The sequence below is a fragment of the Strongylocentrotus purpuratus genome, unplaced genomic scaffold, assembly GCF_000002235.5.
Source record: "Strongylocentrotus purpuratus isolate Spur 01 unplaced genomic scaffold, Spur_5.0 spur5_scaffold_11, whole genome shotgun sequence".
NCBI lineage: Eukaryota > Metazoa > Echinodermata > Echinoidea > Camarodonta > Strongylocentrotidae > Strongylocentrotus > Strongylocentrotus purpuratus.
The window spans coordinates 31,875,196-31,891,766 of record NW_022145596.1 but is presented as its reverse complement, the minus strand read 5'-3'; the positions used below and the strand labels follow the sequence as shown (position 1 = coordinate 31,891,766).

At 41.0% G+C, this 16,571-nt stretch overlaps 2 protein-coding genes across 2 annotated transcripts; one reads left to right on the top strand and one right to left on the bottom strand.

The window, feature by feature from the left end:
- The first annotated feature begins 999 nt into the window (after nucleotides 1-999).
- LOC115922133 (uncharacterized protein K02A2.6-like) lies at nucleotides 1,000-2,037 on the top strand. The gene has a single exon (XM_030980232.1). It carries the CDS (start codon nucleotides 1,000-1,002, stop codon nucleotides 2,035-2,037), a length of 1,038 nt encoding a protein of 345 aa, XP_030836092.1.
- A 7,640-nt stretch (nucleotides 2,038-9,677) lies between these two features.
- LOC115922132 (putative nuclease HARBI1) lies at nucleotides 9,678-10,767 on the bottom strand. The gene is made up of 2 exons (XM_030980231.1): nucleotides 10,619-10,767; nucleotides 9,678-10,272 (listed from the first exon to the last, which is right to left on the bottom strand). The coding sequence occupies exons 1-2, from the start codon at nucleotides 10,765-10,767 to the stop codon at nucleotides 9,678-9,680; spliced, it is 744 nt and encodes a 247-aa protein (XP_030836091.1).
- Nucleotides 10,768-16,571: the final 5,804 nt, after the last annotated feature.

The following is a 16,571-nucleotide window of genomic DNA, read 5'->3' as shown; positions in this document are numbered from 1 at the left end:
GAGCTGATATAACTGCACATTTTGCAGGAGCCAAATACTTCAGCAAGTTAGATGCGTCTAGTGGTTTTTGGCAGATCCAACTAGATGACGAAAGCTCCAAGCTTTGTACGTTTATCACGCCATACGGAAGGTACAAGTTCTTGAGACTACCTTTTGGTATTTGTAGTGCTCCGGAAGTCTATCACAAGATAGTGCACCAACTGTTTGCACACATTCCGGGAGTTAACACAATGATGGATGATGTGATTGTATGGGGAACTACCCAACAGGAGCATGATGACAGGTTGAGAGAGGTTCTCAGCATTGTGAGAAAAATGAATCTCAAGTTGAACAAAGACAAATGCGAGTTCAATGTCAAGAAGCTCACATTCATTGGTGACTTGATCAGTGATACAAGGAGTCCAACCTGATCCAAAGAAAGTGTCTGCTATCTTGAACATTGAGAGACCGAAATGTCGGAAAGATGTCCAACGGTTCTTGGGTATGATCAATTACCAAGGGAAGTTCATTCCAGATCTGTCGACCAAGTCAGCAGCACTGAGACATCTACTAGACAAAAAGAATGTATGGACATGGGATCATGCACAAGAGGATGCATGGAATCAGTTGAAACAAGCTCTGATACAAGAGCCAGTCCTACATTTCTATGACAGCAAGAAACCAACCAAGCTGTCAGCAGACGCATCAAAGGATGGTATTGGTGCAGTGCTACTACAGCAATATGATCAAGATTGGGTTCCGATCGCATATGCATCTAGATCAATGACTGATGCAGAGACTAGATATGCACAGATCGAGAAAGAATTGCTGGCAATCACATACGCATGTGAAAGATTCCATCAATACATCTATGGACAACAAGTAGAAGTGGAGACTGATCACAAGCCACTTATTCCACTGTTTGTAAAGTCACTGGGTGACTGTCCCCTACGCATTCAAAGGTTACTCATCAGGGTACAGAGATAGGATCTCAAGGTCTTGTACACGCCTGGAAAGTACATGTATACTGCTGATACATTGTCCAGAGCAGTAGATCCAAAGGCTGAGTTGAATGCTGAAACTGAGGAAGATATCAGAGTCTACGTAGATGCTATTGTCAAGAGCATGCCAGTTACATCGAACAAACGAAATCAGAGTGTCGAAGAGACAAAGAAAGATGATCAACTGCAAGAGCTGCTAGGCATCATCAGAGATGGTTGGCCGGAAACGAAGCAGCAATGTCCAGTTCGAGTCAGGGAATACTGGAACATCAGGAGTGAACTCTTTGAAGCAGATGGCATCATCTTCAAAGGCAGCAAAATAGTGGTTCCCACTACTATGAGAAGGTTCATGCTAAACAAAATCCATGAAGGACACTTAGGCATCGAGAAGTGTAAGAAACGTGCTAGAGAAGTCATCTATTGGCCCAGAATCAACACAGACATCACTGAAATGGTCCAAAGTTGGACTTCATGCCTAATGTACAGACCAAAACAGCTAGCTGAAAGTCTACATCCTCATGACGTGCCGAACCGCCCGTGGGGAAAAGTTGCTGTTGATTTGTTCACGCTGAACAATAGAGAGTACATGGTCATCGTCGACTACTATTCACAGTTCATTGAAGTATGTACTATGACTTCTACTAGTAGCAAGGCCGTGATCAACCACATGAAAGCAGTATTTGCTCGCCATGGAACGCCATGTGAACTCATGTCGGATAATGGTCCTCAATTTGCAAGCCAAGAGTTCCAGAGCTTTGCAAAAGAATGGGATTTTCACCATTCTACATCGAGTCCATATTATCCGCAATCCAATGGCCTCGCAGAGAATGCTGTGAAGATTGTAAAAAAACTCATATTGAAGTCACAGCACAATGGACAGGATATCCACAGAGCTCTACAAGTCTATCGCAGTTCACCACTAGCATGCGGAAAGTCTCCGGCAGAACTCCTCTACAATCGTCGACTTCGATCGAATCTCCCCATGCTTGACAGTTTACTCGACAACCAACAGCTAGGTCAATACTCGATTGGTGAGGGGAAGAAAGGAGGATCATAAGGTGAAGCAAAAAGAGCGATTCGACAAACATGCTCGAGACTTGTCAAAGCTAAAGCCTGGAGATCATGTGATACTCCAAGACATGAAAACCAACACCTGGTCGAAACGTGGTATTGTCAGGTCTGTCCAGGATCGAAACAGATCATACCAGATCGAGACAGAAACAGGAGAGATGCGTCGCAGAAACAGACGTCACCTCAGGCCAGTCCCACGTCAACAACAAGCCGAGTCTATTCCACTACCAACACAGGATGACTTCGAGCTAGATGACACTGCAGAAGCTACAGAGCAACCAGCATCTGAAGAAAGCTCAACTACGTCATCAACCAGAACCAGAAGCGGACGAGTTATTAAACCGCCAGATCGCTTGAACTTGTAAATAAATGAAAGCGAACTACAGAGAAAGACTTTCGCGTTTTGTAAATAGTTTATAGTTACAGAGTTCAACTTGGACTTTATAACATAACTGCAGGATTGCATAAGCATGACACATATATTTGCATGTTATAGTTTAAAAATATAACCGGATTTAATCAGTCACTTTGATTACAAAAATCAACAGATATCACTCAACCTCAACGGAGAATTCCAGTTTCGCGAATCGCAACCTTGAAAGATATGGACTGTCGCGTAATAAGTTATATATTTGAAAGCGACAGTACTCCAGCTTTAAGGGACAGAATAATGCCCTAGTACAGTCGCGAGTGTACAGGTAGTCCACCCTGTCACTCTGTACAGTTTAAGAAGTTTTATATATGTATATGTAAACCTCTTTTAAAGAAGGGAGGTGTAGTGATAGCTACATGTAGTTTAACAGAGTCTGCAAATACAGACTAGCATGTATAACTAAATATAGAATGACCTGCAACCCATGACTCATGCCAGGTCATGTTATGAAACAATGAGTACTTGTACATGAGATGCCTACAAAGATGTCTGACTGACATAGAGCCTCAATAAAGCTATACAACTTATTAGTTCAATCAAAGCTCTCCAACTGGTCTTTTATAAGAACATAACAGCTTCATTTCTGCTATCCAAAGTTTGGAGAAGATCATTTTGGACTCTTACTAGGGCTGTTTCCACACTGTGATACTGCCTGTAGGCAGACTGCCTAGACGCCAGAAGAGAGTTTCCATCAAGGTATGACATTAGTTGCTTACAGACGACACGTTCAATCACTTTTCCAAGAAATGGTAGATTAGATATGGGGCGGTAGTGATTGAGGCTCTCTGGTTCTAAACTGGGTTTTTTTCAGTGTGGGAATGACGAGCGAGGACTTGAGGGAAGCTGGAAAGATGCCCGTCTGCAAGGACCCAGCACACCCCTCTGTTTTTCTTAAAGAGTTTCATAGTCTACTTGCCCGCCAGCAGACCGATGACTAAAGACATGGCTAAACATGGCTAATGGTTTATTGTACGGTCTGCCTGATACACTGCTTTGTAGACTGCAGCGAATACAAAATTCTGCTGCCAGGCTCATTACTAGAACACATTCACGAGAATCAGTTTCCCTCATATTTCGTAATTTACATTGGCTGCTAGTTAAAGATAGATTAATATTTAAACTTCTTGTAATAACATTCAAATGTCAGCATAAATTGGCTCCTCTCTACTTACAACAGCTTCTCAATGAGTATCATCCAATTAGGCAGCTTCGTTCTAGTTCAAGACAGTTGTTTGTCCCCTTTACGGTGTCTACAATATCATATGGGCATAGAGCATTTCAATATGCATTCCCTCAATTATGGAACAAACTTCCTATTAATATCAAAGAATGTTCTTCTCTTGATAAATTCAAGCCTCTGTTAAAGTCTTACCTTTTTCAAATGTAAGCGTGTACCATTCCTTATACAATACAATGTATTATACATGTACATGTAGTTTCAGTTTGGATATTCATCATGCTATTATGTTCTTATCATTTCCTTTCTTCTGTACTCACTTCTTGAATTTTTTCTATTTCCACAGCGCTTAGAGACTTAATTGTAATTTGCGCTATATAAAAACTGAGAATTATTATTAATAATGAATCATGTTCAAATTGTTGACTCTAGTCCCTACCCCAGTCACAATATTGTACCCTTCTTCCATTATAAAACTACGATGAAATTATGATAAATTTATGATGAAACATAAGACAAACAACTTCCTTACATGAACATTTACAAATATAATGAGACCTTCAGGTCCGTAGATGCAAGTCGTTTTTTTCTTCTTAACAATCAAACTTAAATGCTGATGAATATAAGATAAATCTAATAAGTATAAGTGTATAAATACAATAAAATGAAGTATGATGAAGTACACATGAAAAAACAATCTTGCTATAAAAAGTGTGTAATAAACGAGAAATGTATATTGTCCTTCAACTTAAGTGCACAAAGTGCTTATTTGAAGGCTAAAAATGAATTAGAATGCTAGAAGTACACCGTCGCGTTGTCAGAGAATGGTGTTGCGCCAAATCGAATGATCAAATAGCGAAAGAATCACATTGTTCATTAATTTGAATGAAACAAACGTAGATTCTAACGAAAATTCCATAGATTTGAAAACTAGAAAAGGGAATATAAACCCGAGATATACCTGACTGCACTAAAACCGTCTAATTTGAACGCAAGACAAATTAATTTGAATGACAAACTCGCGAATTTGGGCGGGAAATCCTATACTAAATATAATCGGATTATTGTTATTTTCTCAAAAATGTCTGCATTTATTTAATTCTTGCCATGCTTTCAACATGTCTTTATAAAACGATGGTATACCCTTCAAGTCCATTTTATTTATATAATAATTACATAGAAATATAATTCGACCCCCAGTAATCTGGAAAAGTGGTCAAAGGTTACTTTCCAACCTGAATACTTTTCTCCATAGAGCAACCGTTTGATCCACATTATTCTCCGAGTCTTGACAAATACCTTAAAATTCGTTACCCTGAGTCCCCCAGCGCAGTAATCTTGATATAATATTTTCTGTTCTATTCTGTCTCTCCCCCTAAAAAAATCAAAAGAAATCTTTTCGATTTCTTCTAAAATGTTCTGTGGGACTAGCATACGAGACGAAACATAATTTAGCTTTAAAAAATACATATATTTTCAACAATCTAATTTTTGACAAACATCTTTAAATCACGTTGCTTCCACCAACCGATTGGTCTTTTGATTTTGCTCAAAATGTCCTTATAGTTCAAATCATCTTTTATTTTGGATTGACGTACAAAATATACCCCTAGGATTTATATATGTTGTACCCAATGTCCAAAAAGAGGTAAACCCGGCCAATCACTTTCCTCTCCTAACCAAATAAAAATTGTCTTATCCATATTTTTTTCAATCCACTTACTTTTACAAAGTTTTTGAAAAACTCTATTAATTGAATCCATATCTTTTAAAAACGATGTACTATATACATTTCTCGTTTATTACACGCTTTTTTTAGCTCATTCATTTTCTTTCAAGATTGTTTTTTCATGTGTATTTTATCATATTTCATTTTCTTGCATTTATACACTTATACTTATAAGATTTATCTGATATACATCAGCATTTAAGTTTGATTGTTAAGAAGAAAAAAACGACTTGCATCTACGGACCTGATGGTCTCATTATATTTGTAAATGTTCATGTAAGGAAGTTGTTTGTCTTATGTTTCATCATATTTATCATAATTTCATCATAATTTTATTATGGAAGAAGGGTACAATATTGTGACTGGGGTAGGGACTAGAGTCAACAATTTGAACATGATTCATTATTTAGCCATGTCCTTAGCCATCGATCTGCTGGCGGGCAAGTAGACTATGAAACTCTTTAAGAAAAACAGAGGGGTGTGCTGGGTACAAGAGACGATATGAATTACTTTTGTAAAATTCCGAGTCTGTAGTAAAAAGGGGCGATTGAGGGTACCCCCACCTTTCCCGGGTATATGAATATGTCCGTGCAGAAATGCCATATCCCTTGATTTCGCCCCTTCTTTACTTTATGTCTGACTACATCCATCTGCATTGTCCTGAAAATAAATAAATGGCTTAAAACAGCTTAGACCCCAATGGCAAATCATGCATTTTAAATGCATTATTTAAACAACTGTAAAATTTTGTTGCAATTCTTCATCCTAACATTCCTAACTTGAATACAAATATTACGAATACGAATGACAGGTGTTAATTTAAATGGTAGAAATTACGCTTCGACAAGTGAATATTAATTTGAATGCTAGTTGAGCAGTTTCTAAATTGAATGACAGATCTATGAAACCCTTCGACCAAAATTCTAAATCAAATACAAAAACTGGAAAATTGAATGATAATTGGCATGGCAAAGCCGATCTGCGCTAACTTAAATGCAAAGTAAATGAATTCGAATGACAAACACGCGAATGTGGCCGGGAAATCCTATACAGTGTGAGTCAAAAAAAAGTTTACATCTAGAAAATTTCTAATTATTTTAAAAATCATCTATGAACAGTAAATTATTATACATCTTATGAAAGAGTGTTTTATCCCAAACCATTTGGTATCATTTTGGTGTGGTATGTGTTCACGCTTGGATGAACAGGTGTCGCCAAAGTTGCTTATGTGATGTTTATATAAAACAATTGGGATTTGGGTATTAAATCGGTTTTTGCAGATCCAAATAACTTTCTTAACAAAATTAATCATGCCACACATATCAAATATCGAATATCAACGAACATTTGTGCGTGTGTGACTTTTCTTCTGCAAAAAGCATATGCAATGCATTTCATTTGATACATTGAATTTATTCTCTCACTCCGCTAATCCTAACATAATACATGCTGTAGGCATCACTTTGGCGCAAGTGATTTTTGCATTCTCGCAAACAATGCCTCCTGTTCATCCAAGCGTGAACACATAGCACACAAAAATGATACCAAATGATTTGGGATAAAACACTCTTTCATTAGATGTATTATAATTTACTCTTCATTTAGATGATTTTTAAAAATAATTAGCAATTTTTAAGGTGTAAACTTTTTTTTGACTCACACGGTATAAAATATAGCTTAGTGTTGCCTGTTTCTTGGCAAAACTGATATGAATCTCATGGCTTTGGTTTTGCCCCCCCCCCCTAGAGGGTATTTTTTATATGAATCCGAACACCTGTTTAAATATCAGACTCCCCTTAAATTCTGCCCCAATGTAAGATTCATTGTACGTCCATTTTGGCTAACCAAAACTGTTACAATCTCAAATCATCTGCATTATCAGTTCGGAAACATGTGACGCAATGAATAAAAAGTTGTCTGTTCGCACACTTGGGGCTCATTTTTGGTTCGGGCCATAAAGAGGAGCGAAACCACGAGTCAAATTAATAACAAAGAGTATTTGCGTATGCACCCATCACCTGTTAAGTTTCAACATCTTCAGACAAAAAATTTACCCACTGCAGGCTCTGAGGAATGTCTCAAGTTATATGACCCATAACATCAGTAATTGACAAAGGAAACCTCTCTAGCCAATGATCATTATCCTAAAAAAGGCAAACAATTTATGTCAATAGCGCCCTCTAGTGACTTATCGGTATTTTTGTTTCATGCCCATAATCAATGTGTATGGTTAAACGAAGTGTATACATGTGTATGACATCCCCACTTTAGTTTGGACCGTGGGTGTGGAACGGACAAATGTCCCCACAAAGAAGGAGTTACATGTACGCAAATTCCTTCATTGTGGGGACATTAGTCGACACACCCATGTCCCCACTTTGGACCATTTACTGTATGCCCGGCCCCCCACTCAGTGTTATTTAGGGTACGCATATGCGTGTTCCCAGCACCCCCTTTTCAGCATAAAGCGTTGGTCACATCCCACCGTGCGTGTTTTTAGTCCGTACGGTTTTTGGGGAGGCCACGGCCGCCACGTTTTTCTGAAAACGTAGGGAGGGAGTGGCAAAGGCAGGGAGGGAGTACCAGCAACGCACGTCACACGCACGGTGTAAGTACGTGCAGGGGCGTACGCAGGATTTTTTCAAGGGGGGGGGGGGTTTAAAATATTTTGCTCCCGAAAGTTTGAAAATCGCGCCGGCCGAAAAGTCGCTCAGTGGGGGGGGGGGGGGGGGGGGGGGGGGGGGGGGTAAGCGGACACTTTTTTTTTTTTTGTCTCAAAATTTCAAAATTTGACATTTTTTTTCGTTGGGGGGGGGGGGGGGTAAGGTCACCTTATCTAGGTTAGCCGTGGGTATAATTTTTTTTTTTTTTTTATAATAAAAAATAAAAAATAAAAAAGCCAAAGGGGGGGGGGTTTAGTTTTTTTTAGGGGGGTTTACATACATTTAAATACCAAAGGGGGGGTTTGAACCCCCAAACCCCCCCCCCTGCGTACGCCCCTGAGTACGTGGCCCGCACGTCACGTCTGGCCGTGAGCGGTTGCGTGCATCGTACGTTGCGCACGTGGTAAGTGCGTTGTACGTACTTACAACGTACGGTTTCCGTGCGGTTGCCACGTTATCGTACGGATGCTGTACTTACACGTGCTGCTCACGTACGGTGTCCTTACTCACGGCACGTTGTAAGTGCGTGCACGTGCGATGAACTCGGTGAGTTTTTTCTGCCCGATGTCGGGGTATATATAGGACAACATTCCGATGTTCTCCAGAAGTTCCAGCTGTCGCTGCCTAATGCGGTGGTCACATCCCGCCGTACTTGCAAGTGCGTGCTGTCTACGTGCAAAAACGTGGGCAAAATTTGGGTATCGGTACGTGGTGAGTACCGCCTCCGTACGGATTTGGGAGCACGCAGACACACCGTAGCACTTTTATTGCACGAGGAACTTTCGCTGCGTTCGGGCTACCGATTCACCCCCAGTGCGGGTGACGTGCGTGCCCGGTACTGCCAACGAGCGCACAACGCACTGACTCCGTGCGTTTTTAAATTTGTTTCCCACGGTCACTTGCTCTACGGAAGGCGCACTTAGCACGTGCATGCTGCGCACGTGATAAGTGCTTGGTCCGTGCTTACTCGCCACTTCCCCAGTTCAACTTTCTAATGAGCACGCAGAACTCACGTGGACCGTACCGAGTAAGCACGTGCTCCGCACTTACAACGCACGTTGTGCGCACTGATTTATGTAGTATATAAAAGCAGAGCCGACGGAAGAGTGCCAACATTTCGTCTCCAAGATGGCGCCGAAGAGGACACAAAATAAGGGGTCAAAAGGCCCAACAGAAACGGGCCGCGGAAGATGAGAGAGCCAGAGAGGAAGATGAGAGGAGGAGCAAAAAAGAGTCAGATGGTGACGCCAAAGAGTCTGATCATGAGGAGGGTGCTGCTGGTAATAGTCCGCTAGATAGTTTCTCAGGGTTTTCCCTTCCCTTGAGGCCCGTTGGCCGACCATCTGGTTGGGTTCGGTCATCTGCACATCCTCCCTCCAGGCCCCGGGGACCACGTTGCCATCCTCATCCTCACGGTCCAAATTAAGGTCCTGTAGTCTGGGCCGGCGCTTTCGCAGCCAATTGTGAAGGGTGAGGCAGCCCAACACAACGCGAATCACCCTGCCAGGCTCCAACTGCAGGGTGGTGAGTAGGCGCCGCCACCGGTGAGCCAATATCCCGAAGCCGTTCTCCAAAACCCGACGGGCCCGAGAGGTCCGATAGTTCATCACTCTCTCTTTGTGGGTCATGGCACGGCGACTGTAGGCTTCAAGAGCCACTTTCGCAGGGGAAAAGCATCATAGCCTACGATGAAGTAGGGAAAGTCCCGGTCGTCGCCTGGAAGTGGATCCGGTGCTGGGAATCCAATGGTGTTGTCCTCCAGTGCCCCCCGGAGGGTGGACTCGTTGAACACGCCTGGGTCTGAGGAAGAGCCGTTGGCCCCCACCTTGCACCACAAGAAGGAATAGTTAGCATCCACGATGGCAAGGAGCACCACAGAACAGAAGAGCTTATAATAATAATTGTAATAGAGCGATCCACTTTTATTGGGCTCCTTGATGGCGATATGTTTCCCGTCGATCGCCCCACAACAGTGGTGAAAGTTCCATCGCGTTCCAAACTGGCGGGCGACGGCTTTCCACTCGTCCTGTGTGGAGGGCATGTTGAACATCTCCTCCTTATATTCCTCGTAGATGGCGGAGCAGACCTCCGGCACGAACGTGGATTTGCTGTTGTGTGCCACCCGGAAGTCGTAGGCAAGGGACCTGTAGCTGTTCCCCGTCGCCAAGAAGCGAAGGGTGATGGCTAGCTTCAGGCCAGGCTCAAGAGGGCGGCGACTCCTGAAACATATAATGTATTAATATCGTTTGGGTGGCCCAGAAAGAGTGCTACAAAACTGACCCTTAATTACAAAGACATGAATGACTGAATACAATTATTGTTTATAGTATTTGATAGAAAGACACTTCAAGTTTTATTTGCCACCAAAATCATCATTTTTCATGAAGGCGTTTTGATTCTATGGCCATTTTACTGAAAAGTTGTGATTTGCAAAATTTACTCCTTTTGTCAATGAAATCATTCTTAAATGAGCAACGGGAAGCTTCCAAAAGAAAAAAGACAACATTTTAAAGCAAATACAAAGCAAATTCAAGAATTTGTTATGGCAGAAATGAAGACACACACCTTGGGCACTTGGTGATTCGAGGGGTCACTCGGAGCAGGAGCTCGGCGAAGAGATTGGGGTCCATTCGGATGTATCCGACATAGTCGATCCCCCGCGATTCACGCTCTAGCTCTTGGAACAACGTTTCGTACTGCCCGAAAAGCCTCATCCTTTCGATCCATGGGCGAACCCACCATCTCCTGCGTCGGCGTCTCTGTTGCCTTTCTCTCTCCCGTATCAAGGCAAGTAATACCACGTCGTGCTCATGCGCTGCCACTTGAAGCAGCAGCTGGGACTTCTAGAGAAAATGGGAATGTCGTCCTATATACTCCGACATACCCCGACTCACCGAGTTCATCGCACGTGCACGCACTTACAACGTGCGAGTGAGTAAGGACACCGTACATGAGCAGCACGTGTAAGTACGGCCTCCATAAGATAACGTGGCAACCGCACGGAGACCGTACGTTATAAGCACGTTGTAAGCACGTTGTAAGCACGTACAACGCACTTACCTCGTGCGCAACGTACGATGCACGCAACCGCTCACGGCCAGGCGTGGCGTGCGGGCCACGTACTTACACCGTGCGTGTGACGTGCTTTGCCGGTACTCCCTCCCTGCCTTTGCCACTCCCTCCCTACGCTTTCAGAAAACGTGGCGGCCGTGGCCTCCCCAAAAACCGTACGGACTAAAAACACGCACGGTGGGATGTGACCAACGCTTTAATGCGGTGGTCACATCCCGCCGTACTTGCAAGTGCGTGTTGTCTACGTGCAAAAACGTGGGGAAAATTTGGGTATCCGTACGTGATGAGTACCGCCTCCGTACTGATTTGGGAGCACGCAGACACACCGTAGCACTTTTAGTGAACGGTTGCGTGCATCGTACGTTGTGCACGTGGTAAGTGCGTTGTACGTGCTTACAACGTACAGTCTCCGTGCGGTTGCCACGTTATCGTACGGAGGCCGTACTTACAAGTGCTGCTCACGTACGGTGTCCTTACTCACTCGCATGTTGTAAGTGCGTGCACGTGCGATGAACTCGTGTTTATATATAGGACGACATTCCGATGTTCTCCAGAAGTCCCAGCTGTTGCTGCCTCAAGATGCCGCCCATTCCACCGAAGAGACTATCTACTGCATCAGTGCGAACAACGTGCGTTGTAAGTGCTTACTCGGTACGGTCCACGTGAGTTCTGCGTGCTCATTGGATAGCTAAACTGGGGAAGTGGCGAGTTAGCACGGACCACACACTTATCACGTGCGCCTTTAAAAGACGCACGGAGTCAGTGCGTTGTGCGCTCGTTGGCAGTACCGGGCACGCACGTCACACACACTTGGGGTGAATCGGTAGCCCGAAGGCAGCGAAAGTTCCTCGTGCACTAAAAGTGCTACGGTGTGTCTGCGTGCTCCCAAATCCGTACGGAGGCGGTACCCACCACGTACGGATACCCACATTTTGCCCACGTTTTTACACGTAGACAGCACGCACTTGCAAGTACGGCGGGATGTGACCACCGCATAAGTCCGGTGTGTAAAGTCAATACGGGTAGATCTTTTTCTTTTGTTATACGAGCCTTTTCAGCATAAGTCCGGTGTGTAAAGTCAATACGGGTAGATCTTTTTCTTTTGTTATACGAGCCTTTTCAGCATAAGTCCGGTGTGTAAAGTCAATACGGGTAGATCTTTTTCTTTTGTTATACGAGCCTTTTCAGCATAAGTCCGGTGTGTAAAGTCAATACGGGTAGATCTTTTTCTTTTGTTATACGAGCCTTTTCAGCATAAGTTCGGTGTGTAAAGTCAATACGGGTAGATCTTTTTCTTTGTCCGTTCCCGGAGTAGGGGGGGGGGGGGATGTGTGTGTGTGTGTGTGTGTGAGAGAGAGGGAGAGTGAGAGAGAGAGAGAGAGAGCGAGAGAGCTCATTATATATTTTTTTTTGTAGTATTGTTTTATTGTATTCATTCAGTACAAAATATATAACAAACAAACATACAGCTTCATTGATTTACATATATCAAAATATAAAGAAAATTGTACATCTCTCAAAAAATACATAAGATAGTTTAATACACAGTACATAATGTTTACATGTAATTATAATGAATGAATATTATAAATCAAAGAGTTACATACAGACAGACAGACACACCACACACGCTCACATACTCAGACACACATACAAACTGACATATCCCCCTCCCCCCTTCATTCCAAAGCTCAACAAATCCCCCCTCCCTGCCCGAGCATTCACATCTACATATTTGTTGGAAATCCTATCTCTTTCTTTTCCTTAAGACCAAATTATATATTTTTAAAAAAAATGTCTGAGTCTGAGAAAGAAGTATTTGCCTCGCCGTCCTTAACTGTGGAAGTTGTCTCATTTTCTGAAGTGTAGTGTTAAAGTGCCTCTCTCCCCCGCTAATTCCTTTTCTTCTTGCCTATTTTCTATAATTCTTTTTTTTATTTCTTGAGGAATTGGGGGTCTATTTTTAGTTGAACTATATTTAAAAATCATATGTTTTGTTAAAAGAATAATAATGTGATTTAACAGTTGTTCTTCTCCCACATTGGATCTTTTTATCCCGATATGAATTTCTTGCAATGTAGATTTTTTAACGCTGATAGAGCAAAAAGGTCACCGCAGTCCCTCCAAATATTTGCTACCTTTTCACAGGTAAAAAACAGATATTGAGTGAAATTAATCGATTAAACGATTTAGAAATTGACAACAAAAAGTACATAACACTGTCTATTTTTCCGAATAATGATCAGGAAAATTGCCTGATAAATTATTACTTACATTTATTATCTTACAATTTTTTTGATGGTTTCTAGACTTTTGATCAAAACATTATAATTCATCATATCTATGTCATTGTGTAACCTGCCAACTGGATTGCTGATGTTTCGAGATTTTTATAACTGCTAGAGATAATTTTGATACATGTAATATTCATAGAAAAGAGAATGAACACACCATAAAATAAAAGAGTGGAAGTACCCGATAAATCACCTGCAGAGTCGATCAGCTTCAAAAACGTGACTGATCCTGTTAATGCACACAGTGTTCAATTTCAAAAGTTCCTTAAACCACAACACAAATCAATTTGCATACAATTGCCATGTGGTGATAAAAACATACCGGACTTCCTTGTGTTTTCAAACCAGACGATGATTGTTATCATCTGGTTGCAAAACACATGAAATTCTGGGTTTGCGAACTTCGCTATCATTAAAATAAATTGTTGTTAAATCATGCCTTTAGATCATGAAAAAGGAATGCATGTGTATATTCAACCTCTTAAACAGCTAAACAATTTTTTTGGGTACAAATCAGTTTAGAAAACGTAACAAAACAAAAATAATGAATTTACTAATACAATCGATACATTAAAAAATAAGAATCACAATAGTAATTCCTTTGTGCATTTCTTAGTAGAGTGGTAGAGTGGTCTTGTCTGACCAGTCCTCTCCATAGATATAGATTTTCCCTTATATTCTACTGCCAATGATATAGAAATAAACCTGCAACATGAAAGAATCTTGAGTGCCCAACACCCGGATAATTGCTATCATTTGAGACTCTGTTCAATTAAAAAAAAAATGTGTGGTGTTCGAACAAACAACAGGAAGAGTGGAAAAACCCGATAAATCTGCAGAGTCGATCATCTTCAAAGACGTGACTTAAACAGTGTTCAAGATCAAAAGTTCCTTAAACCACAACACAAATCAATTTGCATACAATTGCCATGTGGTGATAAAAACATACCGGACTTCCTTGTGTTTTCAAAACAGACGATTAATGTTATCATCTGGTTGGAAAACACATGAAATTCTGGGTTTGCGAACTTCACTATCATTAAAATAAATTGTTGTTAAATCATGCCTTTAGTTCATGAAAAAGGAATACATGTGTTTATTCAACCTCTTTAATAACTAACTAAACCAAGTGTTTTGGTACAAATCAGTTTAGAAAACGTAATAAAACAAAAATAATGAATTTACTACTACAATCGATACTTTAAAAAGTAAGAATCACAATAGTAATTCCTCTTTGCATTTCTTAGTAGAGTGGTCAGTATATTTCTGTACTTTTTGTACTTATCAACTAGATCCTGTCGATGATTTGATTTAATATCTTTTGAATACATTGTATATTTTACACGTATAGATTTCATGATCCCTCGAGATATCCATGTTTTGTCAGCAGCTTCCCTCTTTCCTATTATAACAAAGGATATAGAGAAAGAACTACACAAATTGAGATAAGCTGTGTTGACCTCTTTTGAATTATATACTCAAGGGTGTCGATTGGTATCCGTGGTTGGGGGGGGGGGGGATGAAAGGTTTTTTTAAATATTGTCGGCAATGGATCAAAGCAACCAAGAGGAAGAAGCGTGTGGCAGGTTGCACCCCCTCCCTTCCAAGTTATTAACTTTTTCAATTAACCCTCAATAAAGATAACATTTCAGAGAGTATAAGAGTGGTAATAAAATTTATAACATGCTAAATGTTAGTCTTGACTCTTGTCCCAGTTTGGTATGGGTCTCATCTGGGTCCCATCTGTCTTATATGGGTTTACCAAAATGGTCCCATATGTTTCTTGGGTGCAGATGCCTTAGGGCCCCAAATGGTTTTCCATATGGGGCCCATGTTTCACAAAATATGGGACCCATGTGGGTCCCACATGGGCTTGCTACCCGGGTTATTATCCTCTCTGTCTCTCTACTTCTTTTTTGCACTTTTGCGCTTTTGCTCGATGCACTTTAACGCCGAGGTTTTGCATTTGGCACACTGCATTTCTATGATGCTGTTGATTGAATAAATTGAATAAATTCATCAATTCCTGATGAAGCCGTATGAACGAGATTTCAATTAAATCTTTTCTCATATACGGTTGTCATTTACTTCGTTTTCTATTTGTAGCGTATAACTTGCCAATCGGACTGACGGTGCCAGGTAAAAATGTCAGAGGAAAAAATGTCAGAGGTAAAAATGTCAGAGGAAAAAATGTCAGAGGTAAAAATGTCAGAGGAAAAAATGTCAGAGGTAAAAATGTCAGAGGTAAAAATGTCAGAGGAAAAAATATCAGAGGTAAAAATGTCAGAGGAAAAAATGTCAGAGGAAAAAATGTCAGAGGTAAAAATGTCAGAGGTAAAAATGTCAGAGGTAAAAATGTCAGAGGAAAAAATTTCAGAGGTAAAAATGTCAGAGGTACAGGCAAAACAAATGAGTGCCGTCATAATATCTCAGCACTTTTATCACTCAGAATGTCAAGACGTAAAGCTACTGCATGGGCTAGTCTATTATATTCCTTTCTAAATGGATGTGTTGTATATCGTACATGTCCTGAGGATAATATAATGTGGAAAATAGATTTTGAAATTTTTTTTTTGTGTGGAAGCAATCAGAGAAGGTTAATCATCTAGCATAAACATGTAAGTATTGGTGTGTAGTGCAAGGTTTTGGAGTCATCAAAATGATAAAAAATTTGGCCCAGTCTTGGTAAAGTAACAAGCACTGTACACAGAAAGATATTGATATGGGACTACACAAACATATGGCATACAAATCGGGCAGGCGTACAAAGATGTTACTTGTTATATCTGGGATATGAAGTCATTTGAAATAGATTTTCAGGGAATAACTTTTTTCTTTGATGTTCTATCACACTTGCATTGAACGCTCACAAATAATTTTTTTTACCTTTCCCCAGAACTCAACCTTCTCTTTAATTGATGAAACATGGGCGGCTTTCTGCTTTGTATCGGAGTAACAAAGCTGCTTATTGATTTTCTCCCAGACTATTTTATACCGCAATAGTAATCGACAATATTTTATTGCAACGCGCGCACTTCGGGAATGTGATGGTGCGGTTAGCATTGATAACATGGCTTTCTGCTTGTTTCAGAGTATCAAAATACCAAGCCCTCAAGAAAGTGGAATTGTCGGAAATATGCATTTATTGGAAA